General features: G+C 39.9%; 1 protein-coding gene and 1 long non-coding RNA gene across 3 annotated transcripts in view; one reads left to right on the top strand and one right to left on the bottom strand.

The window, feature by feature from the left end:
* LOC131482030 (uncharacterized) lies at positions 1–26,139 on the top strand. The gene is made up of 4 exons (XR_009246719.1): positions 1–215; positions 24,151–24,279; positions 25,150–25,398; positions 25,998–26,139. It is a non-coding gene; the product is annotated as an uncharacterized LOC131482030 (long non-coding RNA).
* NR1H4 (nuclear receptor subfamily 1 group H member 4) overlaps positions 8,117–26,783 on the bottom strand; it is a 40,193-nt gene continuing 21,526 nt past the window's right edge. For both annotated transcript variants that reach the window (XM_004589619.3, XM_004589618.3), the window contains exons 7-9: positions 24,123–24,269; positions 9,932–10,045; positions 8,117–8,727 (exon numbers count right to left, since the gene is read on the bottom strand). In XM_004589619.3, the coding sequence (XP_004589676.1) occupies positions 8,489–8,727; positions 9,932–10,045; positions 24,123–24,269 (500 nt within the window). In that variant the 3' untranslated portion in view covers positions 8,117–8,488. The remainder of the gene's footprint in view (positions 8,728–9,931; positions 10,046–24,122; positions 24,270–26,783) is intronic.

The raw sequence follows: 26,783 nt of genomic DNA on the forward strand, positions 1-26,783 counted from the left end.
CTTTTGTGAAATTCTGTCACATCTCTGCCCCATTTCCCCACTTGTGAAGTGTAGACACTGGACCGGAATAATGGTCTCTCTCCAGCATGTGGGTGCTCATTCACTCAACAAAAGCAAGAGACCGTTGTGTCCTCAAGAAACTAAAGTGAAAAAGCCACCTCAGCCTTCAACGTAAGGAGGAAACACGCGGCAGGCTTGGAGGATACTGATCAGAGGTTTGGCAAGATGGATTTTATCATTATTAATCTGATTGGGGGAGAGAGAGAGAGAGAGAGAGAGAGAGAGAGAGAGAGAGAGATCTTCCATTTACTGGTCATTCATTAAATGACAACAACAACCAGGGCCAGGAAGCAGGAACTCTATCCATTCGGGTCTCCCATGTGGGTGGAAGGAACTTCACCATATCAGCTGTCACCCACTGCTTCCCAGCAGCAGAGAACTGGGTAGAACCAGCACTCTATTATGGGATGTGGGCATTGCAAGCAGCAGTTTAACACACTACACCATACTGCTGTGGTGTGGTATTGAAAATTTAAAGGATGAGTAAGAATTTTCCTGAAGGGAAAACTCATTGGGAGTAAGGAGTATTTTCTAAGCAGGGGGACCCAAAATTGCAAGGTTTCAGAGGTATGGCAGCCTAAGAAACATTATGGAAATAATGATTTTGAATACCTAAAATTTGGTGATCCAGCCTAAGCAATATTCTGGGAATAGTGGTCTAAAATTTGGTGATCTGATTGGTCCTAGAGGTGCTCAGAGGGAAGGCCTGGTGTAGGAGTTGAATAATCCAGATCCTTAGATGGTTGTAAGGAGGAGCTGGTAGGAACAGACATGTGCTTTGGCCATTTTCAAGGATTTTTGGAAGGACGTAAGACAGTCAGTCCACAAATCAAAGTAAGATAATGACTTGAACATTCTCAGAAAGGGTGATGGAGATGGGGAATACCTGGAGATCTGAAAGAATTTGCTTATCTGGGTTTTACTGTCATGCAATTTGATGGTGATCCAAGAAATGGAAAAACTGTTGGGTAGATGAGTGCATTTTGGTCTGAGATGTGTTCGGCTTGAAGGGTGAAAGGAACATGCAGACGGAATGGGCAGACGATGGTGGGGGTGGCTGGAGGTAAGGCTGTCTCCACGGGTTTGTGCAGAGACACATTTCCGAAGTGTAAGTCAGTGAGTACTCAGCCACAGCGTGCAGGATCGACTCTCAGAGCTGGCTTTCTGAGTTGGGGGGAGGAAAATGGCCATCTCATAGCTGACAAAGTTTGTAAGTGTTGACAAATAGTTGGATCTGAGGCCAGATGGGGATTTGTGTCTCAATAAGTCGATCTCCCGGAACCTGTTGTTCTAGTGTTTCTATTGAAAACCAAAGGACAGTTTGCATGCCATCTTATTTCACCAAATGAAGTTGGGGTTTTAGATTGGGTTTCTTGAATTTGAACATCAATATTTGTACATTTTTCCCCAGAGCCTAAAGTATAAGGTTAAGTAAATTCAGACTAAGAAAGTTGTGTTGTACAAGACTTACATGGTAAGTCATTAGTTATCAATAATTGTTCTGTTTTCATTTATACACACACACATACATGCACACACACACATATATAATGTGCTCCTAAATATCAGAATACCTTTATTAAAAATTGAAACTATGCTGCCTCAGGAATATTTTCTCTTTCATTCTCTCTTAATATATATTTGCAACACACACACACACACACACACACACCTTTCCTATTATTGCTTTCTCATTCTCGCTTTTATATTAATTCCTGGTTAGTACCTCCTTCCATACTGAAATGCCAGGTCAAGTCCTGGCTGCTCTACTTCTGATCCAGCTACCTTCTAATGAATCCTGAGAAGCACTGGAAGATGCCCCAAATGCCTGGGCCCTGCCACCTTTGTGGAAGATCCAAATGCAGTTCCTGCGTGCTCACTCTAGCCTGGCCTAGCCATGGCTGTTATGGATAGCTCACTGACCATCTTTAATACTGCAATTAATGATTGAGGGTTCCCTTTAATGAACTGCAGTCTACTTTCATGTGTAAGCTTTCTAATTGGTGGTTAGGTTCATAGGCTTGTTTTAAAGGCTTTGTATATCTGAAATTTGCATAGTTGTAACATGCAAAGCAAGACTCACCAGTTTATTCCTATTTATGATCAAGTCTGTTAGTCTTAACTCTCCAATTGTAAATATACACTCTAACAAAGAATCATGTTTAGAAATCTAAGTTTTCAAAGTTAGTACATTAGGAATAATTATCCAACTAAAAAGCTCTACATAATACAGAAGAGTCTCTAAAACTCATAGAAAACTTGGCTATTGAAGAGGGGTAACCTTTTACAGTCCTACAAGAAAGACGGTATTTTTTTAAACATGCACCATAGTTGTTGCAGTTTTTTTTTAAAGATTTATTTTATTTTATTACAAAGTCAGATATACAGAGAGGAGGAAAGACAGAGAGGAAGATCTTCCATCCGATGATTCACTCCCCAAGTGAGCCGCAACAGCCGGTGCATGCCGATCTGAAGCCGGGAACCAGGAACCTCTTCAGGGTCTCTCACGCGGATGCAGGGTCCCAAGGCTTTGGGCCATCCTCGACTGCTTTCCCAGGCCACAAGCAGGGAACTGGATGGGAAGTGGAGCTGCCGGGATTAGAACCAGCGCCCATATGGGATCCTGGGGCGTTCAAGGCGAGGACTTTATCCGCTAGGCCACGCCGCTGGGCCCAGTTGTTGCAGTTTTGATTGTTTTGTTTGACTGGTTTTGGTTTTTTTCATTGTTTTGTTCTGCATTTTGTTGTCAGGTGTCAGTCTTATGGATTGTGCTTTGTGTAGCTTCTGTATGAAGTTTTTGAGGAATAGAGACCTTGATTTGGTCATAATTAATTAAACTCCTGGCTCATTGGATAATCTATTGAGAGCTAATAGAGATAGAAATTAAATGCTACTGGATTGTATTAATAAATATGTTAAGTAATTTGACAAATGGAATCTTATGTCATCAGCTGTTGTGTTTAACACAGGAATGTTGTATCATGATCTATATACAACATGTTGATTGTACACCTCCCCAATCCATATCCATCCTCAAAATGTGGCATTATTGAAAAATAAGCCCTTTGCAGTCAAATTAAGGGAGGGGTGGAATGAGTTACCAAATCCAATGAGAATTCCTCACACACACACACACACAACTATCACTGCCTGCTGCTCAAAAGTATCCAAGAAAAATAGCTCATTTCGTTTACATGGGTATTTTTTTTTTTAATTATTTATTATTTAACTTCAGTAATTACATTGTATTATGTGACACAGTTACATAGATACTTGGGTTCTCCCCACCCCTCCCCAAACCCTCCCACCATGGTGGATTCCTCCACCTTATTGCATAACCACAGCTCAAGTTCAGTTGAGATTTCCCCATTGCAAGCGTATACCAAACATAGAGTCCAGCATCTTATTGTCCCGTCAAGTTCAACGGTTTCTTAGGTATACCCTCTCTGGTCTGATGACAGAGCCAGCAGAGTATCATCCCAGTCAATTGAAAGCTCCAACACATGGGTATTTACCCAATACTAAACCCATCACTATGACCTTCAATAGATGATGTTGATTAGCTTTCCCTAAGTCACATTTCCAACCTCTAAATGTGATGTGTGGCAGTTGATTGAATTTACCATTTTTAGGAACAGGGAGAAAAGAATAAACTGTAATTTTATTAAAAAGAAAGAAAGAAAGGAAGAAAAAAACAAAGAAGGAAAGAAAGAGAAAGAAAGAAAACTGAAGATAAAAGAAAATTTCCACTCTTAAACAATCAGTAAGTGAAATTAGTTTCTAATTCTCAGCAACAAAGAAAGCTTCAGGAATATTTGCTCATGTCTAGTACAAAAATTGTGTGGAAAAATGCAATGGAAAGACAAAGCACTCTCCCACGAACATTTTGCAGACCAGTTATACGTGGGTTCATAAAATGTTGATAATGTTGACATCAGCCGGAAAACCACCACTACTCCAGAATGATGTTGAAATTAGATGAAGTCCAGGAGGGAAAACAGTGTGTAGGCCATACCATCCTGGAATGTGCTATGATCTGAATTTTTATGTCTCCCTGAAATTTATGTTGAATTTTTACCCCTAACGGTGACAGTGTTAGACTGTGGGGCTTTTGGAAGATGATTATGTCATGACGATGCAGCCATCATGATTGGAATTAGTGCCCTTAAACAAGAGGGCCCAGAAAGCTAGTTAGTCTCTCATGGTGGAACAACACAGAGGGAAGGCATTGTCTTTGAACCAGAAAATCCTCACCCTTGTCCTTGGACTGCTCAGTCTCCAAAACTGAAAGAAATTCAGTCCTGTTGTTGATGATAACTTAATTCAGTATATGGTTTTTTATTATGGCACCCTGAATGGATGAAGACAGGATGGGAAAGAGCAGGGAAAGACAGTTACTATGGGAGCCTCTTGTAGAATGTGTAGCAGAGTCTCACGTCTTTACTCACTGAATACCAGTAGCATCTTTACTGCCCAGTTCTGACAACCCAAGCTGCTCCACGACATTGACCAGTATCCCCTAGGAGACAAAATCACAACCAGTTGTAGCACACTAGGATGCACTGGGAAAAGGAAAAAAAAAAACTACTTTCTCTCTGTTGTCCCTTCTTTGATTTCTTCCATTCGCACTTGTTTTAAGAGATTACAAAAATCTGGGAAGCACACCTTATCTGGAAGTCCAGAATTTAGTTAGGAGTGGAAGACAAGGCTTGAGTAAGACCAGATGGTGAAAGGTCCCAGGTGCTCTGTCAGGGAGTGTATGATGAAGCCAATGGAATCTACTAGGGGGTGAGGAGGATACATAATACATTTGCCTTTTAGAAAAATCTCTGACAAAAGTGTGGGAAGTTGCCCAGAAATGGATGCATCAGAGAAGGGGAGACAGCCTTTGTCCAAAGTACTTAAAATTTGTACTTCTTTTTCTGCACTAATTTCTTATCTGTCTCCTTTTTTAGATTACATGTTCCATAAATGCTGTTATAAAATCTATTACGTCAGAAGTCAAGATGCTTTCTGAACATATCAACAGTACCAGCTGGGCAATTTTAATAATTTGTAATTATTCAATCAATTAAGTCCATTTTAATCATAGCTACTATTTGGGTTTTGAGTATGGGCATATACTTTCAAATAAATTCCTGTAGAAATATTACCATGTTTAATCTTCATGCCAATCCTGCAAGAAAACTGAGGCTTAAAGAGGCCTCAAAAATGTTTATTTTTATAAGTTCATTAGCTAATTAGTGCTAGACCTATTTCTATAATCCTTGTTTTCAATTATAGGCATTTTCTGGCAATAAAGTCCAATTCTCCCATATTCATGCATATGTTCTAATTTCAAACTTTTACTATTATTTTATTTTTTATATTCTTTTTTTCCTTAAAGTCTCATAAAAATTCTTCCTGAAAAAGAGAATCCATCAGTGAACTGCTTCTTCTCACAGTACTTCTAATACCAAAGGTGGGGGTTTCCACACCAATGACTAGTTCTGGCACCAGCTTAGTGACCTCAAATTCTATTCATTCTGACACTGTAACTGTCCTCAGTTCAGTCCTCCAAGGTAAGGGCTCCATCTCACAAGACTGTTCTCATTTCAGCTACTTCTGGCCAATCAGTTATAAACGAGGGTTCCCCCTCCTCAGGCATGATAGTTTGCTAGAAGAGTTCATAGAACTCAGTACAACAGCTTAATTACTGTTTCCAGTTTATTACAAGAGATACAGGGACTAAGGAACAGCCAAATGGAAAAATAGACAGGCCCAGGGATGGGGTGGGGCAGAAGAGGGGACCACAGAGCACCCATACACATCATCTTCCTAGCTCTTTAATGTGTTCACTGAGCCATAAGTTTCCCAAATACTTGGTTTAGGAGGTTTGATGAAGGTTCTGCTGCTCAATCATTATTGATTGACTGACGATTGGTAACAGCTCCATCTCCAGCCCTTTTCCCCTCCCAGAAGGAAGGGGTTAGGGTGGCAAGTTCTCACCCTGTAATCATAGGGTCCTCATCCTGAAGCTGAGGACCCACCGGGAATCACATTTCATGCACAAACTTAGATACAGTTGAAGAAAGCTTATTACACATACCAAATACGTACCTATTACCCCTACCTCTGAGGGAATCCCTAGAGTTTTAGAAGCTGCATGTCAGGAACAAGGGACAAACGCCAACGATGTATTTCTTCTAGTTCTGCAATTGGTTTTCCATATGGCAAACAGTATTGTGTGTTGTTACAAGGTCTTAGCTAATTGACTAAATCCGTGAAATTGAGCTACCACCTCTGTCTATTGTTCGATCAGTTCCCATTTTGATGCCAGCCTTGGGTTCCTTGACTCTCTTGAAAGTAGAAATTTGCAAGAGGCCACTGTTCAACCAAGAAACGCTTTATTGGGGTCTTAGCTTGAGCACAAGGGAGACAACCCAGCAGGAACACTTTCTGCCCACTCGGGAGGTGCTGCCATGCTCTCTTATCTCCCGCGCATCATCCGTTTGCACTGGACAGTTGCTCTTTTACACACAACATGGTCATCATGGCAGTGCTGCTCACCATGGCTCCTCAGGAGGGTCATATGTTAGGCTTACTGAGCTGCTCCCGGCATGCACACATGCTGGGGAAGTTTCTGGCACAACAGTGGGGATCTTTTGCTGTCAGGGTGTGGATGCTGTTTGTTCCTGACTGGTTTGGACCTAGAGATGGATGCATGCTGGGAGATTGGGAGGGGCTTCGTTCTGAGAGTCCTGTCTCTACCCCGTCTTAATTCCCCACCATTTTCTTCATGGATGGCTTCTAGTCTGTGATTCTGAGATTGATTCACTTCTTTTTTTAAGCATTCAGAAATTCACTTCTGTCTTACTTGTCCTTCCTTCACCATCCTTCTCTGGTGGGCCTACAACTTCTCACTCACTCTTCATGAATAAGCTACATTTCTTTGAGCAGAAGATTCTGCTAGCTTCACTTTATGATGGTGGAATTTAAGCTTAGAAAGGGACAGTGTACACAGACTGCCCTCCAACAGCCCCCACCCCAAATTACTTACAGTCCTTTAAGACCTGCATGATTTCCCCTCTTTGTTCTTGGGCTCCTAACCTGTTTTACCCTCAACTACCACCTCTCTTTTCACAACCCATGGAATTCTGGGCTAGCCTGTAAAGTCCACTGGAAATGCTACCTTCTCCGTGAGACTTCACCAATGACCTAGGTAGTCCTCCCACACTTTCCTCTGCTTATTTGCAGCTGCCTCAGGTGCTTTGCGTCTCGGTCATCTCCGTATCCCCTATGGAGTTTAGTAACAGAGTTCTGTGCATGGTGGGGCTTCAAGACACTTTTATTATATCAGATAGAATCCAACTGATGCAAGTCCCTACTCGTTCCCTTTCACACTAGCAAGTTATTCTTAGAATTTCGGGGTTGCTGGAGTATTTTCATACAAAAACTATTTGTAAACTCCATTTTGGCTGACTTCAGGAAAAAGGGAGATAAAAACCCATGATTTATCAAAGGTGTCTTATTATATTCAAAGGGATAAAGGCAGAGAGGGGAGAGAATGCAGCAGTGTAACAATGAGAGAAGGAAATGAACTGAGTCCTGCTTGCGGAAGGATATAGCAGCTGTGTGCCCAGCTGCAGGAGTGTTTTCAAAAGCAAAACCAAACAAATGAAAAAAGATGAATAATTGTATGTATGTGCAGAAACCAACAGTGAGCTTTTAAGAGAGAAGGGACTGTCCTCTCCCAAGTTTTCTGCATAGGCTGAGCTGTGGCCATTGCTCCAGAGCCTCACTGTCAGGAAACAGATCACCTCGGGGAATATTTTATGGGAAAACTGTTAGCTTTTTGTGTGAAGTTCTATTTGAACTTCAAAGAAAATGAAATACTCAGAGGGCTATTACAAATGAATGAATACTAACTAGAGCTCCTCCAGGGATAAGAAAAGTGTCATTTATATTGTGAAAGTTTATCAATCTCTCAATTATCCCCTGTGGTTCAGGAGAATGCCTTTCATCATTTAAAGAATTAAGAGTTTATGTATTTGTAAAATTTCAATCCCAGAGAAAATCCTGTTGCCATTATTTACTGTTTATTACCAAAATTGAATACAATTCTATAATAAAATACATGCAGTATGATAAGACACAGAGCCAAATGAGATTTCTTCATAGCTGAACAGATACAGTTGAAATAACAATCAATTTAATCAGGCAAACAGGGCAGGCCAATGAGAATGTAGGAGTCCCTGAAGCCTCGTAAACTACTCCTGTAGAGAAAGGAGTTCTATGTAGCGCTGTATTTACAACTGTGGAAGTTATAGAATTACTATATAAATATTCCTCAAGATCCTTGGCTGGAACCAGGTACAAATGAAAGAAAGTTAGACATCAGATTTCTGTTGCAAGAGGAAACGCATAGCGCCTTCCTCTGCGACGCGCATCACTGCACGTCCCAGATCTCGCAGAGCAGCGGCGTGAACTTGTGGTCGTTGACTCGCCACGACATCAGCATCTCCGCGTGATGGTGATTGAACGTCCGCAGCTCTGTCAGCCGGCCCAGGAGACAAGCAAAGTGCTGAGGGTTTTCAGGCTGATGAATCTTACACAGCTTCTGCAGCACGTCCAGCAGTGGTTCCTGAAGCTTCTCTACTGCCTCTCTATCCTTTATGTATTGCCTATCTATTTTGGAGTTTAAAATAAAACAAGAAAGTGGGAAAGCATTAATGGGGCTTCATTTTGGCAAGGTTCACTTTTACGAAATGTACGTTTACAAATGTTCTGTTCTTGAGATGAGCAAGTTGAGAGTTTGATTTGGTAAATACACACATACACTCACATACACATACAGCCACAACTAGATCAAGCTATAGAACAGGTAAAGAGAACACACCATGCTCCTTAGAAGACTCCCTAAAGCCAAAATGCTTAGGAATCTGCTACCCAAATGGTGTTTCTGACCTTAGGCTTCAGCCTGGCCAGAATAAACTAAGTCCTGGCTACTGCAGCCATCTGGGGAGTAAACCATCAGATAGAATCTCTTCCTTCTTTCTCTCTTAATCTCTTTCTCCCTTTCTTTTTTTTTTCTTTCCTTTGCTACCTGCCATCCTCTGTGCGTGCGTGTGTGTGTTTAGAATAAATATATATATATATATTTTAAAAAGGAAACAAAAACACAAAATTTCATCTAGGCTCCTGCTCACATCCAACCACCTAGGTAAATCTTCCATGAACATGAATTAAAATAGCATTTTCCTGTAACCTTATTTGTAGCCTTTTTATTAAATAAATATATTAATTTATTTCAGAGGCAGTGAAAGAAGCAGAGAGACTGAGAGCTGTCCTATCTGGTTCACTCCCCAAATGCTTGCTCCTGCTGGACCAGGAACGCCAGGGTCCAGGAACGGACTGCAAAGCCTCCCACACTGCCGTCTGCCTGGGAGTACATTATCAGGAAACTGGAATCAGGAACCAGAGCTAGTGTCCAACCTGGACCCCCTTAGCTAACTACCTGTTCTTATTGCCTTACATCCTGACATGTTATATTTTGAAGTACTTGCCAATTTCTGCAAAAGTATTTCTATTTGTTTATTCATCTTCCTCATCCTACTACAGTAGACACTGCATGCAAGCTGTTTCCTGCCAGTCCTTCACATCTAGAACCATGTCCAGTACGTAGTAATTATTTGGAATGTACTTATTAAGTATATGTGTGTGATGTTTCAAAAAAGAGAATGAAAAGTATAGTGAAAGGTTAATAATGATTCAATTGGAATGGTAGAATTACAGACCCATTTTTTCCCTTAGGGTTCTGTTTTTCAGACTTTAGACAGAAGCATTACCCATGATATTGAAAAAAAAAACGTGGCATAGAAATTAAAATTACCTGGCGAGAGGATAACAATTGCTGTGAGCAGTGCGTATTCTTCTTGGGTCATTTTCAATTCCCCAACACTTTTGTAAAAACTGAACATAGGTGTTATAAACTCATCAGAAATACCTATGAAGAACGTTAAAAAAATGACAGTTATAGTAAAATCGGTTTAAACTGAAAAGTTTAAAACTAGAAATGCTTGATATGTGTGCATACATACGTACACATTAATATTAAATCCCTATGCACACATTCAAGTAATTACTATATAGGATGCGTCTCATACACAAGCAGGATACTACAAGGAGACCCCTGAACACAATCCCCAAGAGATGGTCTAATCCGTGGTTTGCATCTCTTTGATATCACTGGTTATCTTGTTTCTGTCATGGCTAGCTCACACCTCAGGAGAGTGCTCCTGGATTACCAAGAGAATCTCAGAAGTTCACAATATTCTAGACAGCATTAATGAATCTTTCCAATGTTGATATCTATAATTAAGGCAGAGATAACATTTTACACAAATAATAATAAATGGTTTTACATTCCAGAAATATAAAATATAAACAACATTACTTGACATATTGGCCAGGGTTCTTATCAAAATATTCCAATTTATCCATTGCCTACTGGACATGGGTTCTTGTTTATTCTCTCTTTCTCTGAAGACTTTTATTTTCATTGGAAAGACAGATTTACAGAGAGAAAAAGAGACAGAAAGATCTTCCATCTGCTAGTTCACTCCCCAGATGGCTGCAATGGCCAGAGCTGAGCTGACCCCCAAGGTAGGAGCCACGAACTTCTTCAGATTTCCCCCACGAGTGCAGGGTCTCAAGGATGTGGGCTTTCCTCTATTGCTTTCCCCCGAGGAGCAGGGAGCTGGATGGGAAGTGGAGCAGCTGGGACATGAGCTAGTTCCTATGACAGATGCCAGTACTTGGAGTTGGGCCATTGTACTGGCCCCTGTCTATCCTCTTTAAACGCATGACAGTATGTCATAAATTGGACATCATATTCAGAACTAAACTCCCCACCTTCCTTTTTTGGAGTTCCCTTTCTCAGCTGCTGAGGTCACTGCTCACCCAGCTTCTTCCTGACAGCTGAGATGCTCAGCTCAGTGGATCCCCCTGTTTACTTCTTCACCTGGCACCTGTCCCCTCTCTATTGCACCTGGCACTGACTTAGTTTATCATCCCTTTATCATCCCTTTATGATTTTTTTTGCAGTTGCTTCTTCATTAGTCTTTCATCTTTAGCTTTGTTATATTCAATCTATCCTCTGTCCCTGTGCCAGACTGATTTTTCCCCACTTCTCAACAGATTTTCCAAAACTCACGCTTTAATAATCTTTGATATAAAGTTTTAATCTTTCTCCTGTTCATACAGAAACCCGCTGTCACTCTTCCTACTCATGATACTGTCAGTAGAGTTCACCTGTATTAAGTACTAATCACTCCATGGCAGGCATTGTTCTAAGCATTTCTCATGCCGTAATTCATTTCATCTTCCCAAAACCTCATGATGTAGATAAATTGTACAACTTATCAACAGACACAGTTGGTGAGAGATGGAAGCAAAGATGGTAGGTTCCAGTCCTCTGTTAGCTAAGACTAAGAGGCACTATTGTTCTTGTAGTCCATGGCCCTGCCTTGAGCCTTGTTCACGTACTTGTGGTTCCACAATAATTCATGTTGCCTTTTTTTTAATTAAGAAGGAAAGAGGAGGGAGTGAAGGAGAAAGAGAGCGCAAGCACTCCCATCCAGCACTGCACTCTGCAAATACCTGGAATGAGTGGAATTGGGACAGGGAAGGAACTGGGAACCAGAAAATCAATCCAGGGCTCCCATGTGGATCACTTATGCCATCACTGCTTAGGTAATTAAGCTGTCTCACAGGGTTTGCATTACCAGGAGTCAGAGCTGGGCATCACACCTGGGTACTTCAATGCTGGCTCTTTGTGTCTTAACCACAGTGTATTACCATTGGGTTAAAGTCCCTCTTCCTGCTGAGTTTACATGGTGTTCTCTCCTTTAAACATGTTTTCCTCCTTCTCCCTTACCTAGTTTATTCCTCCTTATAATTTGAGGTTTCCTGATGTCATTTCCTCCACTCAATGAACACACATACCAGCTTGGTGCATGTTCTGTTTGTGACCCCAATCTAGCAGAGACCTCGGCTGGCACATCGAGGAGAACCGAGATGGAGAGCAGGGAGAGAACCAGCAAATTAAAGGATAGTTAGTTTTCCAGGACCGATTCACCTGCAAATGCGATGTTCTATTCCTTCCCAAACCAGATATAGATCCAGAGTCATGACTGAAGCAAACCAGAAAACAGCTTGAGTCCCCATGCTAAAGAGTACATTTACCGCCTAAAGCACCAGAAAAGCCCAAACCCTCACTCCTACCAGAGTACAAAGAAACGTCCCAAACTGAGTCCTTGGCTCAGTCCTTTCTTTCCCTGGTCAACAACCCCCATTCCTCTCCTCTTTAATCATTTAATTGACCCTCATGGACCGTAGAAACAACAAAGACTTTGTTGAGCAACTTGAGGATGACATCACGTGGAAGATTGTCCTTTACCCAGCTGTTGCAGACTGCACTGACTATCCATGACACAGCACAATCAAGAAGTGGGGGATCAGAGGATACGAGCTGGGGAACTCCAGCCCCAGCTTCCAACGCAGTGGTTAGAAGGTTGTGAGCCAGTGAGTTTGATCCACCTGATTCCCAAACTTTAGCATGGGCGTATCACTTACATTCTTGAAGCCATTGTTTTCTTATTTGTGAAACTTGAATTATGTAACGCTTGTATTATGTGAGATGTTGTATGTAAAGTTCTCAGCACAATGCCTGGTCCATAGTAAGTCCTTAATAAGTGTTAGCAAAAAATAATATATAAGATGCTATTTTTTTAGCTATACAGAAGAATTGAGTCAATGTGTTCATCTTAATCTCAGCTCATCTTAGTTTTTGCCTTGGTGTACTTTAATCTTTAAGAAGCTATGTTGCTATCAAAAAAAACAACTGGGTATGACTAGAAATTGACTGATTTGCCTCAGTGTTTTTCTAAGACCTAACATCTCTTGCGAAGTTATCATTTTTGTCTTCAAAAAAATGGCCACTTTTTTTGGCTTAGTTTGAAAGTCATGGGCCACCACCATGAGTTGTGATGACCTGACATAATCCATGACCAGGAGGATTTAGACATAATCCAAGGCAGCTGATTTGGAAATTTACAATTTTTAGAAATCATCTTTGATTATCTAATTTCTTATTTCATTTTTCTAAGTCCCAACTTCCCTCTCCCCTCCAATGATCCATTAGCTATCTAATTATAGTTGACATTCTTTGGGGACCATTAAGTAAAAATGCTTATTTGGATGGCTTAATCATATGTGTGTTACAAAAACCAAGAGTAAATATACAGAAAGGAAGAAAAAAGCTAACAGGACTTTAAGAAACAAGTTTTCTACAGGATGGATAAAATATAGTATTTTTGGGAATTGAGTTAGCCATCAGAACTGATCATGCCAGTATAAACGCAGGAAATGTTTCCAGTGTTTATGAACCAGCAGTTTTTCTTTTCTTTTCTTCTTAAAGATTTATTTATTTTTATTTGAAAGGCAGATTTACAGAGAGAGGTAGAAATAGAAAGATCTTTCGTCTGCTGGTACACTCCCCAAGTAGCCACAATGGCCAGATCCAAAGCCAGGAGCCAGGAGTTTCTTCCTGGTCTCCCGTGCAGGTGCAGGGGGCCAAGACTTCGGGCTGACTGCTCTCTCAGGCCACAAGCAGGAGCTGGATGGGAAGTGGAGCATCAGGGACACAAGTGGGTGCCTACAATCCCAGCATTTGTAATGGGAGAGTTAGTCAATTGAGCTATCATCACACAGGGCCTCAGAAGCAGCAGTTTCTAACTTTAGACATGTAAGAAGACGGGATTTCCAGCGTTTGTGAACCAGCGGTTTCTAAAGTAAGAAATGTAACAACGACGCCGTCCTGAAGAGGACAGTCTTTGCCCTGTTTTCTTGCTTTGTCTTCCTTGCTGGTGACTTGCTTCAAATTTTCTTCGCTTTTGCTGTTGTGACAAATTAGCTGAGTTTTGGTCACCAGGGGGAGCTGTTTTCTAACTAAATTACAAAGACTGCCAAGGCATGTTTCTAGGTTATATGAACATTTCGCTCTGGCTTCTTATTTGCCTTCTTTAACAACAACAATGATAACAAGTATGTGATTATTCAATGATCAAACATGTTATTTGACAAAATAGCAATTTGATAGAATTAACTGATTTAAGTTGTTTTTAAAAAAAATGTCTTTCAGAACGTACTTCGCCGTATACTGGGAACAAAAACAGGTGTCTTTGTGATTGTGTGTGTGAGAGAGACATAGAAATATGAGCATTAGACAAACGTTCTTCCTGGTTTTCTATGTACTTCTTACACCTTGTGTAATTGCCTGTCTCAAGACAGATCGAGCATCTCAAAAATTATGTGATTAAACGGGGAAGTGTGAAATCTCATAGAGGGTAAGGCTGTGGGTGCCCTCTGCTTCCCTTTCAAACTAAGCTCTCACCACCACAATGGTTTTCTAATAAATCAGTGACACCTGTTCTTGGTTCCAAAAGTTGATCGAGCTTGTTTCCCACACAGTGTGGTCACTGTCCTCCTTTCCTGCCTCTGGAGGCAGATGCCCACCTCAGCCTGGAGGCCCAGGCACAGCTGGTGTCATTTCCCATGAACGAGGTCAGTGTATTCAGGGACAAAAGCAGTGAGATTCTGACCAATGAGACTACAGCGGAGCCTATCGGGAAGCTCCTAAGAAACACCAGAGTATTTCAAGAAATCCTGGAAAAATGGGATTAAAAGATAAGTTTAGGTATAGAAATATTTTTGAGGTCCTTACACAGTTTCCTCATAATATGCACTTTCCATGACATTTTAAAAGATTGCTCATAAACATACATATTTCCATTTTATTTTGCCCCCTAATAAAGTTACTCTCCGAGCTGTTAGATTCCCATCCTCAGGAAAGCACCACCCCTCCTTCCTTGGACTGCTAGACTGGTTGTACCTGGAAAAGACACCTGGAACTGCTGTGGCCATTACACGAGCGAGAGAACCTGTCTCAGGGCAAACGCATGGTGGGACAGCAGAGCAGTAAGATGAGGGCCCTTGGCTCCCACTCCTGCGCTGAGTCCTGAATTAACCAGTTCTGCTGCCACTCCTCCCCTGAGCTCCTGCTTTCAGCTAAGCTCTGTCCTTACTTATCCTGGCTCTGTTGAGTTAGGTTTTCTGCCATCTGCCAAAAAATCCCAATTGATAGCTCCCCTTACAAATAAGATAACTTTGTGTCTTTGCGGAATTTTTTTTTTGGCTATAATACAATAAATATTTCTAAATAAATAAATAAATATATTTCTGCTAAAATAGCCTTATTAGGCTAAGACACCACACCCATGTACCAATGCCAGGTTCAAATTTTGCTTCTTCATGACACTCTCCTTTCACAATGAAATAGAACTAGCTGTCTCCTCCTATGTTCAACTCTACTGGACCCATCACACTTCATTTCTCCGGTCTCTCTCTGCAGCATCAATTAGCTTCTACGTTTTACGAAGGGGCAGGCGGGTTTTTTATTTTTGCTTGTTTGTTTGTTTGTTTTCCCTACCAGTTAGGGCAATGGTTAGGATGACTGAATGCCGCACTGGAGGGCCGCGTTCCTCAGCCCTGACTCCTAATTCCAGCTTTCCGCTAATACACAACCATGTGCGAGAACTGGATTGAGTTTAGGCTCCCGGCTTTTGTCTGCTCCAACTCTAAGCACTGTGGGTGTTAGGAGAACGAACAGGCAGATGGAAGTGAACTTCCTTCCCTCAAATATATATATATATATATATATAGTGTGTGTGTATGTTTCTCCTTCTCTCTGTAAATCTGCCTTTCTAATAAAAATAAATCTTCATATATAAATATATCCTCTCTCTATAAAATATAAATATATGTATGTTGATATATATTAAAATAAATCTTTATATATCTATAGATACAGATAGATAGATAGATAGATAGATACAAATTATACAAGAGCAGGCATTTGGTGTGCTTCCTGACCCATGAAGGGTCCTGCAAAGATGGGTCTTACTTCTGTATCTCTTGCGTTTTGCCGGAGACATGGCAGGGGATGGATAAATGATTGCTAACTAAGATAGTCCTGTGTTTGGGGAATTTCTTGTGGTAAGGGTGCTGTCACTGTGTGATGGTGTGGGGGCAGGGAATGCCATTCAGACCAGAGGAACATTCTCTTCCCATCGCCAGACTGGCCAGTGAGTCAGCTGTGTCATACTCTGTACCATAGCATGACTATTATTAATAGAAAACATTTATTTTAAAATATTTAATAAAGAATATACCTCCCGTTGGCACCAGTGGCTACAATCATCTAGCGCTATTAGGTCTTACCAGGTCTTGGAAGTTTCCAGAATCTAAGCTGATGAACTAGATTCATCTCAACAAAATTTGCCAATATTTATTTATCTAGTATGTGCTGTCACTGGGACAATACAGGGAATATAAACTGTTCTGGCAGTTGACAGAGTAAAAGTAGAGGTAGGTATGTGAAGGCCCAAACTGAGCAAGTGCAAAAGGCTTAAGAAACAATGAAAATATCCCCTTTATGTTCCTTAACATTTGCTCCCCCATCTGTATTTATTTTTGAAAGACAGAAAAGAGATCTTTTGTCCACTAGTTCAAGAGTCCTTAATTTGAAAACAGTCTCTTCCTATGATTTGAGAGTCCCAATTCACTTCATGCCCAAATTGTCTATTTGTGAAAAGCAAAGTTAGAGATGTTAAGGATGCTACACTTGAATGTATTTGCCTTTCTTATAAATATTCTGTTATTTACTTGTATTTCTAACCCTTCCTTCAGACACTATCAGCTTACATGTGCTTCTTTGGAAAATTTGGTTCTTGTAATTGGTTTCATTTTCTGCCAGTTGCTGAAGCAGTGGAAAAAGAACACATATATTTGAAGAATAGCAAAAGAAGCATAGTGGTCCCTAGTCCTTACTGTATGCCGTCATGTTGTACTACTACCCAACTACAGCCCCATCACTCTGTTAAGCGTATCTCCCTTTTCTAGCCTCATTGTCTCTATTCATTTTCTCACTTTCTTAGAAACAATTTGAAATAACTGGGTGTAACTCATGCTGTTTTTTTTTTTTCTTTTTTACCAAGTGGCAGGATTTGTGTTTCACTGGACTATTAAAATATCTACTAAGTGATAGTTGGGCAAACATCAGACGTGGGTGAATGATGAGTGCGATAACTAAAATGAATGCTTTGGCTTTGAGTCAGAATATGTGCATTCATTTCCCAGCACTCTGCTGATTAGCTGTATGAACTTGGGCAATTTATCTAACATCTTTTCCAGCTATAACTTAAAAGCATGGCATCTGTGGATCAGGGCTATTGGGATTGCTAACAAAATGATACGTTCCAAAACTAAATACAGCAGCATCCCCATATAATGACTGTTGCTAGCCTAATATATGCTTACTAAACTAAATATTGCTTTTATATTTCCTAAGGGGTTCGAACAAGCCTCCTAAATATATTCTGTAAATCTCAGAGAATATCTATACTTGAAACAGAGTAAGCTGCTTTATTCTATGAAAAATTTATTGCCAATTTTCTTAATGTTAAGATGTAAATTCATGCAATGCTAATAAGCCTATTTTGATCCTATCATCTTTAGTGGATCATATGCTTATTCCTATTTTTTATTAAAAATCCCAGCTTAAAAGCCTAGTTTGCATTATAATACTGCATTACAAATAAAACTATTGATGCATTTGAATTGTGTGGAAACAACAGATTGTGTCAGATACAGATTCTAAGGCCTCAATTAACATAAATAAACACAAAGCTCATTAAGTGAAAGCAACTCAAGAGATTGTATCTTTGTGTAGGAGATAAGGCCTTAATAACAGCCAACAAGAGTATGGATTTTAAGAATAAGAAAATAATTTCACATGTTCTTTCAAGAGTCCTGAAGATGTAAGTGGGATATCTTTAAAATATTATGTTACTCTGGAATTAAATGTACAATAGAAACAGGAATGTGTTATATTACCATCAGAATAAAAGGTAATTCTGCAAAGTTATTATATCTTGCAAGATCCAGTTTTTATGTGATAGGAGGGACAGGCAAGGTTCTGGAAATCCACATGGAGAAACAAACTTAAATATTAATCATGGAAGTATTAACATAGATAATAAAATATGAATCGGCATGTGAATTGTGATGGTTTCTATGATCACAATATGTGCCTGATATTTTAGGAAAGCCTCTTAGAGACACGCATATGTATTATACAGATCCTACCCTGAAAAATGTCATTCCTTAAGTTTTCGAAAGCATGAAGGATCACAAGCTTTTAAACTTGTGAAATTATTAGTCAAGTTCTCTTCTTGCTGATTGCATATTTTTAATCTGCAAGAATGCTCATCCTTTCTCACTTAGTTATTGCATTAGCCATTTTACAAGTCCCACTGCTTCTTTTACCAGTTCTTACAAATCTTCCTTTACTTTACTGCCAGGTAGAACTTTTCGTGGTACAGGGTAGGGTCTGCTCAGAATATTACAAAATCACCACCTTTGTGTAGGAATAAATTATAGTCCTATATTGGCGTTCACTGCCCTTAGTAATCTAGCACTTGGTACATGTGCAGCCTTATAAATTTTACTCTCACAAATAGCAAGACACTGTTAGATCCTGTACATGGATGTACTCTCATTTCTCTACATTCTTACCGTTCTATTTTTATTATAATATTATACTGGCCATCTTCCGCTTGGAATACGTTTCACAGATTTTTAAAGCTGATAATTCTTTTAAACAAATCTCCAGGATTCAGTTGTCAACATTCGGAGCCTTTCTGCTTTAGCTAGATTCACACAAGCGGCTGTGACTCCTTTAGGCTCTGATTTCATTTTACATGTGTCTTCTGTGTAGTCCTAAGAGTAACCAAGAAGTATTTGCTCATCTACCCTTCTTACTTTTCTGAGAGCTGCTGAAGGACAAAAACCATGCATTCGTATCTCCACTATAAAGCCACTCTATCTTACTATTATCTCAGTAATATTATTTCAATAATAAAGTAAGTATATACACAGTGCCTTGCACAAAGTAAGTTACTGTATTCAATGGCAATTCAAGAAATAAATATCTTCTATACAATTCCACTTTTGTGCAAATCACAAACATTCCCTGTAGATACTGTCACATGGAAATCACTGCTAACTGCCCCTGAATCCCCATTCTCTGCTTCTTTCAGACCGATGGTGGCATTTTGGACCAGGTCATTGTATGTTTTGGAGGTTGTACTGAGCATCACAGGATGTTAGCAGCATCCCTGCTCTAGTCATTAAAACCAAAAAGTTCTCCATTCACTGCCAGTGTTCCCAAGGAGAGCTTATCCCCACCTAAGACTTCCATTCTACATCACAGAAACAGCATTTGTGGATGCGTTTGATGCACAAGTTGAGTTCTTCCCAGTGGATTGTCAAAAGTCATGTGCCTCAGTCTGAATCAGTAGCAGGGAGGCAAGGAGTTGTATTCATTCAGGGATGGAATTTCATAAGTAAAAGACAAGCAAGGATATGCAATGAATGACTTAAGGGTCATGAACCAGAAGTCAAGCATTGAGAAACTTGAGATCAGATAGACGGTAGCAGTCAGCGGATAAAGGGTTAGCTTATCGGGTGGAAGGTCAATGAATGGAAGTTGTTTGGAAACAAAAAAGTCATTGACATTAGGGTGCTAGAAAGCAGAGGATCAGAGAACAAGAAGGTACTGTCAGTTGAGGGGTTGATGTTTGAGACTGAAATTTGGAGGGAGAGAAGCTGTTAATATGAACGTGTTCTGGAGTTCCTGATAGACACCTCGAAGTATTGTGAATAACAAATGAGACACTTTTATGAGGCATGATGCTGACCATGGAGCTGCAGTGCCCCAGTCAGATCTCCCATTCAGAGGGTCCGTGATAGGGAGCACAGCTGACCGATAGCCTGTGAACAGTTGAGTACACACATACACCTGTCTGCTGCCAACTGCTGACCGAGCAGAGCAGGAGTGTCCATGTTGACTATCCGTAAGCAACCCAACCATTGTCCTGCTCCATCGGCCCACTGTGTCTTTTCCCAGAACTGTGCTTTTCCAAAACTTTCTTTCTACTATCCTTTCACAGGTACAAGATCAGCCTGATGGTGAAAAGGTGCCTCTGGGTGACACCTACTTCTTCCTCCTCCTCTGTTCTTCAGGGGAATTTCCCCCAATTAGCCTTTCACACATTTAATCTCATCTTGATATCTGCTTCTCATAGAACCCAAAGCTCACACAAATATTGATACATGACACATAATGGGTGCCGAATAATTATTTTGGTGCTATAATTCATGTATCTACCATACATATATGCCTTTCATAATAATATTCTAGTGAACGTTTTCAGGCAAGTTTGGGTTTTATATGTCTCTCTCCACTGAACCACAGTGAAAGGAATGTTCTCCATCTTAGCAAGAAAGGAAGAATCCTGTCCCGCCCCAGTGGTCACTACAGAAACAGTAACATCTGACTGGACTCGTGTGATGGAGCCAGGCAAAAGGGACAAATGGGAGCTGAGCAGCTGAGAGCGAGGCAGATGAGAGAGCAGGGAAACAGCCACTGTGATTCCCTTCTGGATGTCTTCTCACCAAAACGTTTCAGTTCATGTGACAGAAATTGCACCCTCTTTGTAATGATCTGGCATCTGAATCAACTTGAAATGACTCATCTCTGAGGAGAGAGACTACAACAGAATGTCTGTAGCCAAACTGTCTCTTCCCTTTTCAAATGCAGAAGTGATATTTGTCCCCAAAATTGATTATCACAGACAAGGTCTGAAAAAGACCTTTTATTGGTTAGTTGTCATTCAGGGATAACGGTAACTCTGACATTCAGGAGAAGAGCCTGTTTAACATTGAATAAATGGGCCAAGCTCACAGCAATAGTCATTCATCCCACACACTTTTGTTGAGCGTCCACTCCAAGCCAGGTTAGTAGGTCTAGAATAAAACACGGACACAGAAAGAGCAAGTAACAGAACAGGCTATTGACCTAGAAATTAAGGCTCAAATTAAGTTGTCTGGGCTCCATATAGGAGTGCCTGGGTCCAATACCTGGCCTTGGCTCCTGACTCTAATGTTCTGCCGAAGCATACAGTTGGAGCAACAGTGATGACTCAAGTAACTGGGTCTCTGTCACCATGTAGGAAGCTTAGATTGAGTTTCTGGCTTCTGGCTTTGGTCTGGCTCAGCCCTGAACGTTGCAGGCATCTGGGGAATGAACTAGCTTTTTATCCCTTCTCTCCTCTTCTCAAATAAATATAAAGAGTCAAGTTCTGCCTTCTAAATTTTTCATATAAAAATCCAGGCATGCAGGCAAGCCTGCAGAACAAATATTAAAGTTAGACATGATTTCACAGAGATCAAAATGGTTATGGACTCAATTTTGATAGTTTTTATTCCCTAAAGGGGATATACCACTAATAAATAGTAAAACCTAGATTCAAGTCATATTCCAAAGTCAGTATTCCTAAAGATCATTCTGAAAAATGAAACCATTCACACACAGTAGCTGAAGGAGGCTCTTTGGAGAGTGAAAGAGACTTTAACAGTAAAATGAACAATGTCTTGAGACAGGAACCATCATCCCCTTTCTTTTACTCATTAAAATGTGAATTTGACTCATGGATTTAAGTTTATACAGGTAAGAATTAATCTTGCATTCTTTACTTTTTTTCCTGAGTTGTCAATTACAGATGCAAAATCAGAAGTAACTGCATGAGTAACTGGCTACACTGTCAATCATAAAGTTTGAATTAATTGAGAGAAGAGCAGTAAGACTTGTAGCAATGAATGATGGATGGCTTGGAGGTTATCATTTTCAGCCCTTGTCCTCTCGGCCAAACACACACGTGCATATACACTCACATACACATGAACACATACAGAGTGTACACTGAATAATTAGGTGGTGAAATTTATACAGGACTAAAATTCTTATTTTTGTCAGTATGAGGTCTTTCAAAGCATGTAAAGGTAAAAGGATGCACCTGTAAGTCTTTCTGAATCCTCATGCCTCCTAGCAGGTGTCTCTCATCCTGGCTTATCCTAACATCACTGACTTGTAAACTTCCCTCTGCAGGTTTCACTTTTCCTGTGGAAACATTTTCATTCCTCTGTATCACTAAAAAGGCAACGAAATCTGCAGCGTAACATTCCAAGCCTTCAACCATCTGCTACTTTGTTTTCATTTTGCCTTTTGTTTTCTTTAACGCAACCTTTTTCTCCCCACTCAAAGGCTGTGTGTTTGTGTGTGCTCTGAGCTTTCTTGTCCTTTTCACTTTTTCTCTGAGTGGTCCTTCTCTTTAGGACCACCATACTGAGTTTTCAAATCAAATATCCTTCAAAGCCCAGCTCAAAGCCCAGCTCAAAGACCACAACTAGAAGTCACCTCTTTCTGAGCTTTTTTTCTTCCTCATTCTGTTGGAATTGTGTGCACTTCATCTCTTCCCAGGGAACTGTCAGTTCTGCAGGGCAGTGCCTTACTGCCACAAGAGCACATTGTCATGAAACAAGGGAAACCACTAAATAACCTTATAGGAAGAAGATTACCTTCTTGAAAAGCATATGCTTCTAAACTCTATTGAAGATTCTAATTTTTATATTTTGTTCTTGTTCTGTGGATTTGGTTTTGGTAAGATGGCCCAGGAATTTTAAAAATTACTTTCAGTTTTTAAGGCAATAAAACATGATGACTCAGAAAGACCGCTTTTAAAAATAAGTCGGAATATTTTCATTTTTTACATAATATAACTGATAAGAACTGCCTGCAAACTTTCCTTTCAATCACTATAAAACACTGGCTTCAAAAGTCAAAGATGTTCTTACATTTTATCGGGTTCATTCCCCAGATGCAAGAGCCAGGGCCACAAGCTGGGAACGCAGTGCAGTCCAGGTCTCCCATGTGGGTCCCAGGAACTCAATGACTAGAACATCATTGTTGCACTAACAGGAAACCAGACTCAGAAACCAAAGCCAGGAATCAAACCCACATACTACAATATGGGACATGGGCCTCTTAGCCCTCAGACTAAACACCTGCTTTGAATGGAAAAGCCTTGAGAATTTATTTCATTCATCCCCCCCGCACCCAGCTATAGTCTTTGAGGAAAAATGTTCTTTTTAAGCACTGTCCAAGGTAAATTGCACAGAATTTGCCATTCGCTACAATGTCTGTTTAACTGCCTGTGTCACTACTACTTCATTGTAAGTTAACCTTGTGCTTTGTCTCCTGAGAGGCAGTGTAGCACAGTGGTTAAGACACATGGCTTCTGCAGTCAGACTTTCTGCTTATCTCAGCAAAAGTTATTCTCAGTTTCTTCCTTTGTAAAATGAGAATGAGGATAGTATTGATTTCACAGAATTTTTGCCAGGATTTGATGAAATCATATGCAACAGTACTTTTTTTGAAAACTGAATCAAAAGATAAATGTATTTTGGTATGAAAATTTTTGAAATCTAAATATATAAGGTATCTTCAAAAAGTTCATTAAAATTTTTATTATGAAAAAATCATAATGCCTTCAAAAATGTTTTGTGCCAAAACAAACTTATCTTTGGATTTCATTTCCGTGTTTTGAAGTACCCTTGGAAGTACTTAGAAAAGTGTCTGGAATCTAATAAAGCCATATCTAAATTTTGGTACTATAACTTTTATCGTATTTTGACAGCAATGGATAATAGTATTATACTTGATCTTTCTACATGAAGGTTTGAATAACTTCTCCTCCTAGATGGAATAATCCTGATAACTGAATGCTATGTTTTCACCATGTTTGAAATGAGCATAGCTTTCCAATGTTTCCATTCTCTGGCCCTTCACCACTGTGCTGTGAAGAGAATATTTTTGAGACTTTGTTCTTACAATGTAGATTTTTGCGGCATGCCTCCGTAAGTCTCATTGTCAACACCTACCTTTTCAGACCCATTCTCCACGCCTGGCACAGTCAGCACACCTCATTGCACATGTTAGGTCATAACCGCCATAGTGAAATACAACGATTTTTATTTGGAGAAACATTAACCAAGACACATACCACTCTTTCGAATTCTTTCCTCCAATAGGTCTGTATGTCCAACTGGAAGTTTCTTATTGAAAATCTCAGCGGAACGGAGAAACATAGCTTCAACTGCAGACCCTTTCAACAAAGCAATCTGGTCTTCATGGTCCAATGTCTGAAATCCTGCATACAGGTGAAAATCCAATCAGTATCAGGGAATATTGTACTGGTATATTAGTATTTCATCATCACCCTAAATTAAGCACTTCCAAACAGCAACTTCGTAATTTTTTATTTTACTGTGGAGTAATCCAGTTTAGCCAATAAAGATCTATTGCATTCCCTTCAATAGAAGCTTTTACTTTCACTGTGTAGAATTTATTGAGCAAGTTGGATAACAGCAGATATCAGGTCTATACCATATATCATAGTAGTGACAGACTGATTCAGATGAAGTTGGAAGTAAGCAGCCTGTCTTTGAGCTATTATTTCAGTCACATCTAATGGGACAGAGTCAACTTTGCAGAATGGAAGAATTCCTAAGCCAGAAAAATCTTTATGTTCATCCAGAGATCAACAGGGCTAGCTGACTGAATCATGAGTCATGAGGCTCTTTGGAGGGTGACTAACATCTCTGCTTGCTGCCATCCCCTAAAACATTAAGCCATGGAGGTATGAGCTTAAGTCTATGTGAGAAACATGAGTAGAATAACCAACCTATAGAAACACGACCAAATCACATGGCACCACCCCCTATAACATCTCTTGACTTTATTTCCTTCTTCTCCTCATTCTTTGTGCTTCCCTAACACAAGCTTGCTTTTGCCTTAGGTAGATGAGGAATCTTCCCAGACAGGCCCAGTCCTCATTCTTTCCCTGCAGTTGCATTTCTGTCCCCGGGTTGCTCCGCTTAAAATAGTGCTCCCCAGCATGAGTCCATCCCCTATCTGCTTTATATTTAATCATAGAACTTACGATTATCCAACTTATCTGCCATCTCTACTGGAATGTAAACTTGTGGGGAATAGAGACTTGTTCCATTTTGTCTCCTCTGAATCCCCAGCAACTGGCAAATATTTGGCACCCAAGATATATTTGTTGGGCAACTGTGTGACGGACTGTCTGAATAAGTATGTGAGAAACAAAACACAAGCTGGTGTGTATGCTGTTACACACATGCATACGAATATGTATAAATAATGCCACCTGGATCTCATTGGCTTAGAAAACTGGTAAACAACATGAGAGGTTTAAGAGGACTATGCAAAGGATTAAAAATCAGTGACATGGAATATGCATCATGGCACAGCAGGTACATCACAGATGTGATTGAGCCCCAGGTTCACTTTGGATTCAACCTTCTGCTAATGTGCCTGGAAGACAGAGGGTGATGATCCAGGTTCGTGGGCTTCTGGCACTCACTTTGGAGAACCAGAAGGATTTTCTGGACCCTGGCTTGGCCTGTTAAGGGCATTTGGTGAATGGACCAGTGAATTGAAAGAATCTCTCTCTTTCTCTCTCTCTCTCTCTCTCTCTCTCTCTCTCTCTCTCTCTCTCCCCCTCCCTCTCTCTGTCTCCAAATAATAAATCTTTTTAAGAGAGAAAAAGATACAGACTGCTACTATTTCAACAACTCTATTGAAGGCAGAAGCCATGCTTTCTTCCTCTCTGGATCCCCAGTACCTTGGACAGTACCTACTACAGGTGATGCTCCGCGATCTTCAGGGGGATAATCCTGAAGGTTTTTTTAATGCCCTTTCACCATTGATTTTATGTAACTATTATTGCTATTTGTAACAAAATGATCATTTTCTTTTAAACAGTATTTTGCCTTTTACTTCCTTTTGTATTTTTAAAATTTTCTCTTCTGCTTTAATCATTGAACAAGCCTTAATTATATTTTTTCTTCAGGAACTTGGCAGGGTACTGGGAATGAAGATACTTAAGATATCGGCATTGCTCTCAGACAAGGTACATTCCTATAAATAAGACTTGTTGGCTTCAATTATGTCTTGTTCCAGATCAACTGACCATTTGAACTGAAAAATCTTCACCCATATGTAAGTGAAAGTGTGCATTTCTCCTTTTTAAATGCTTCCCATCCCTACAGTTTTAACTGTTACATAATGTTGCTTTTGAGAACAATTGCCTTCTGTTTAATGAGCATATAGCTTAGTTAGCATAACTTATCATAACTTACTTAGCTTTACTTAGTATACAGCAAATTAAGTTTCTTTATTCGTGAATAAATTCATAAATTCATTTTTCTTCAGGTTAGTGTATAGCAATTTAAGTTTTTCTTTAATTTATCAATTAAAATATGAATTTTCAGTAATAGTGAAAATTCTTGCCACAATTTGTCTGGTGCTATGTAGGCTGATCTATTTGTGGCACATTTAACAAAATAGGAGCACAATATCAACAAAAATGGCAAATTAACATGTCTAATTAAAATCCTATTTAGAAACTAGCTTCTACGATTTAATAATATAGTGTTATGCCTATACAATGCATTTACTATACTTATCTAGACCAAGGGAAATCCAATTTGTAAAGAAACACAGAAATAATGTAAACCTATTGGCTTAGATGTTATTGATAATATGATAGAACTTAATATTGAAAAATAAAACTCTTGCATTTTAGTTTTTGTACTGGGACTATCAGAATGGCTATGGGTGAGTCTTCTCTCTCAAT

The sequence above is a fragment of the Ochotona princeps genome, chromosome 15 (assembly GCF_030435755.1).
Source record: "Ochotona princeps isolate mOchPri1 chromosome 15, mOchPri1.hap1, whole genome shotgun sequence".
Lineage (NCBI taxonomy): Eukaryota > Metazoa > Chordata > Mammalia > Lagomorpha > Ochotonidae > Ochotona > Ochotona princeps.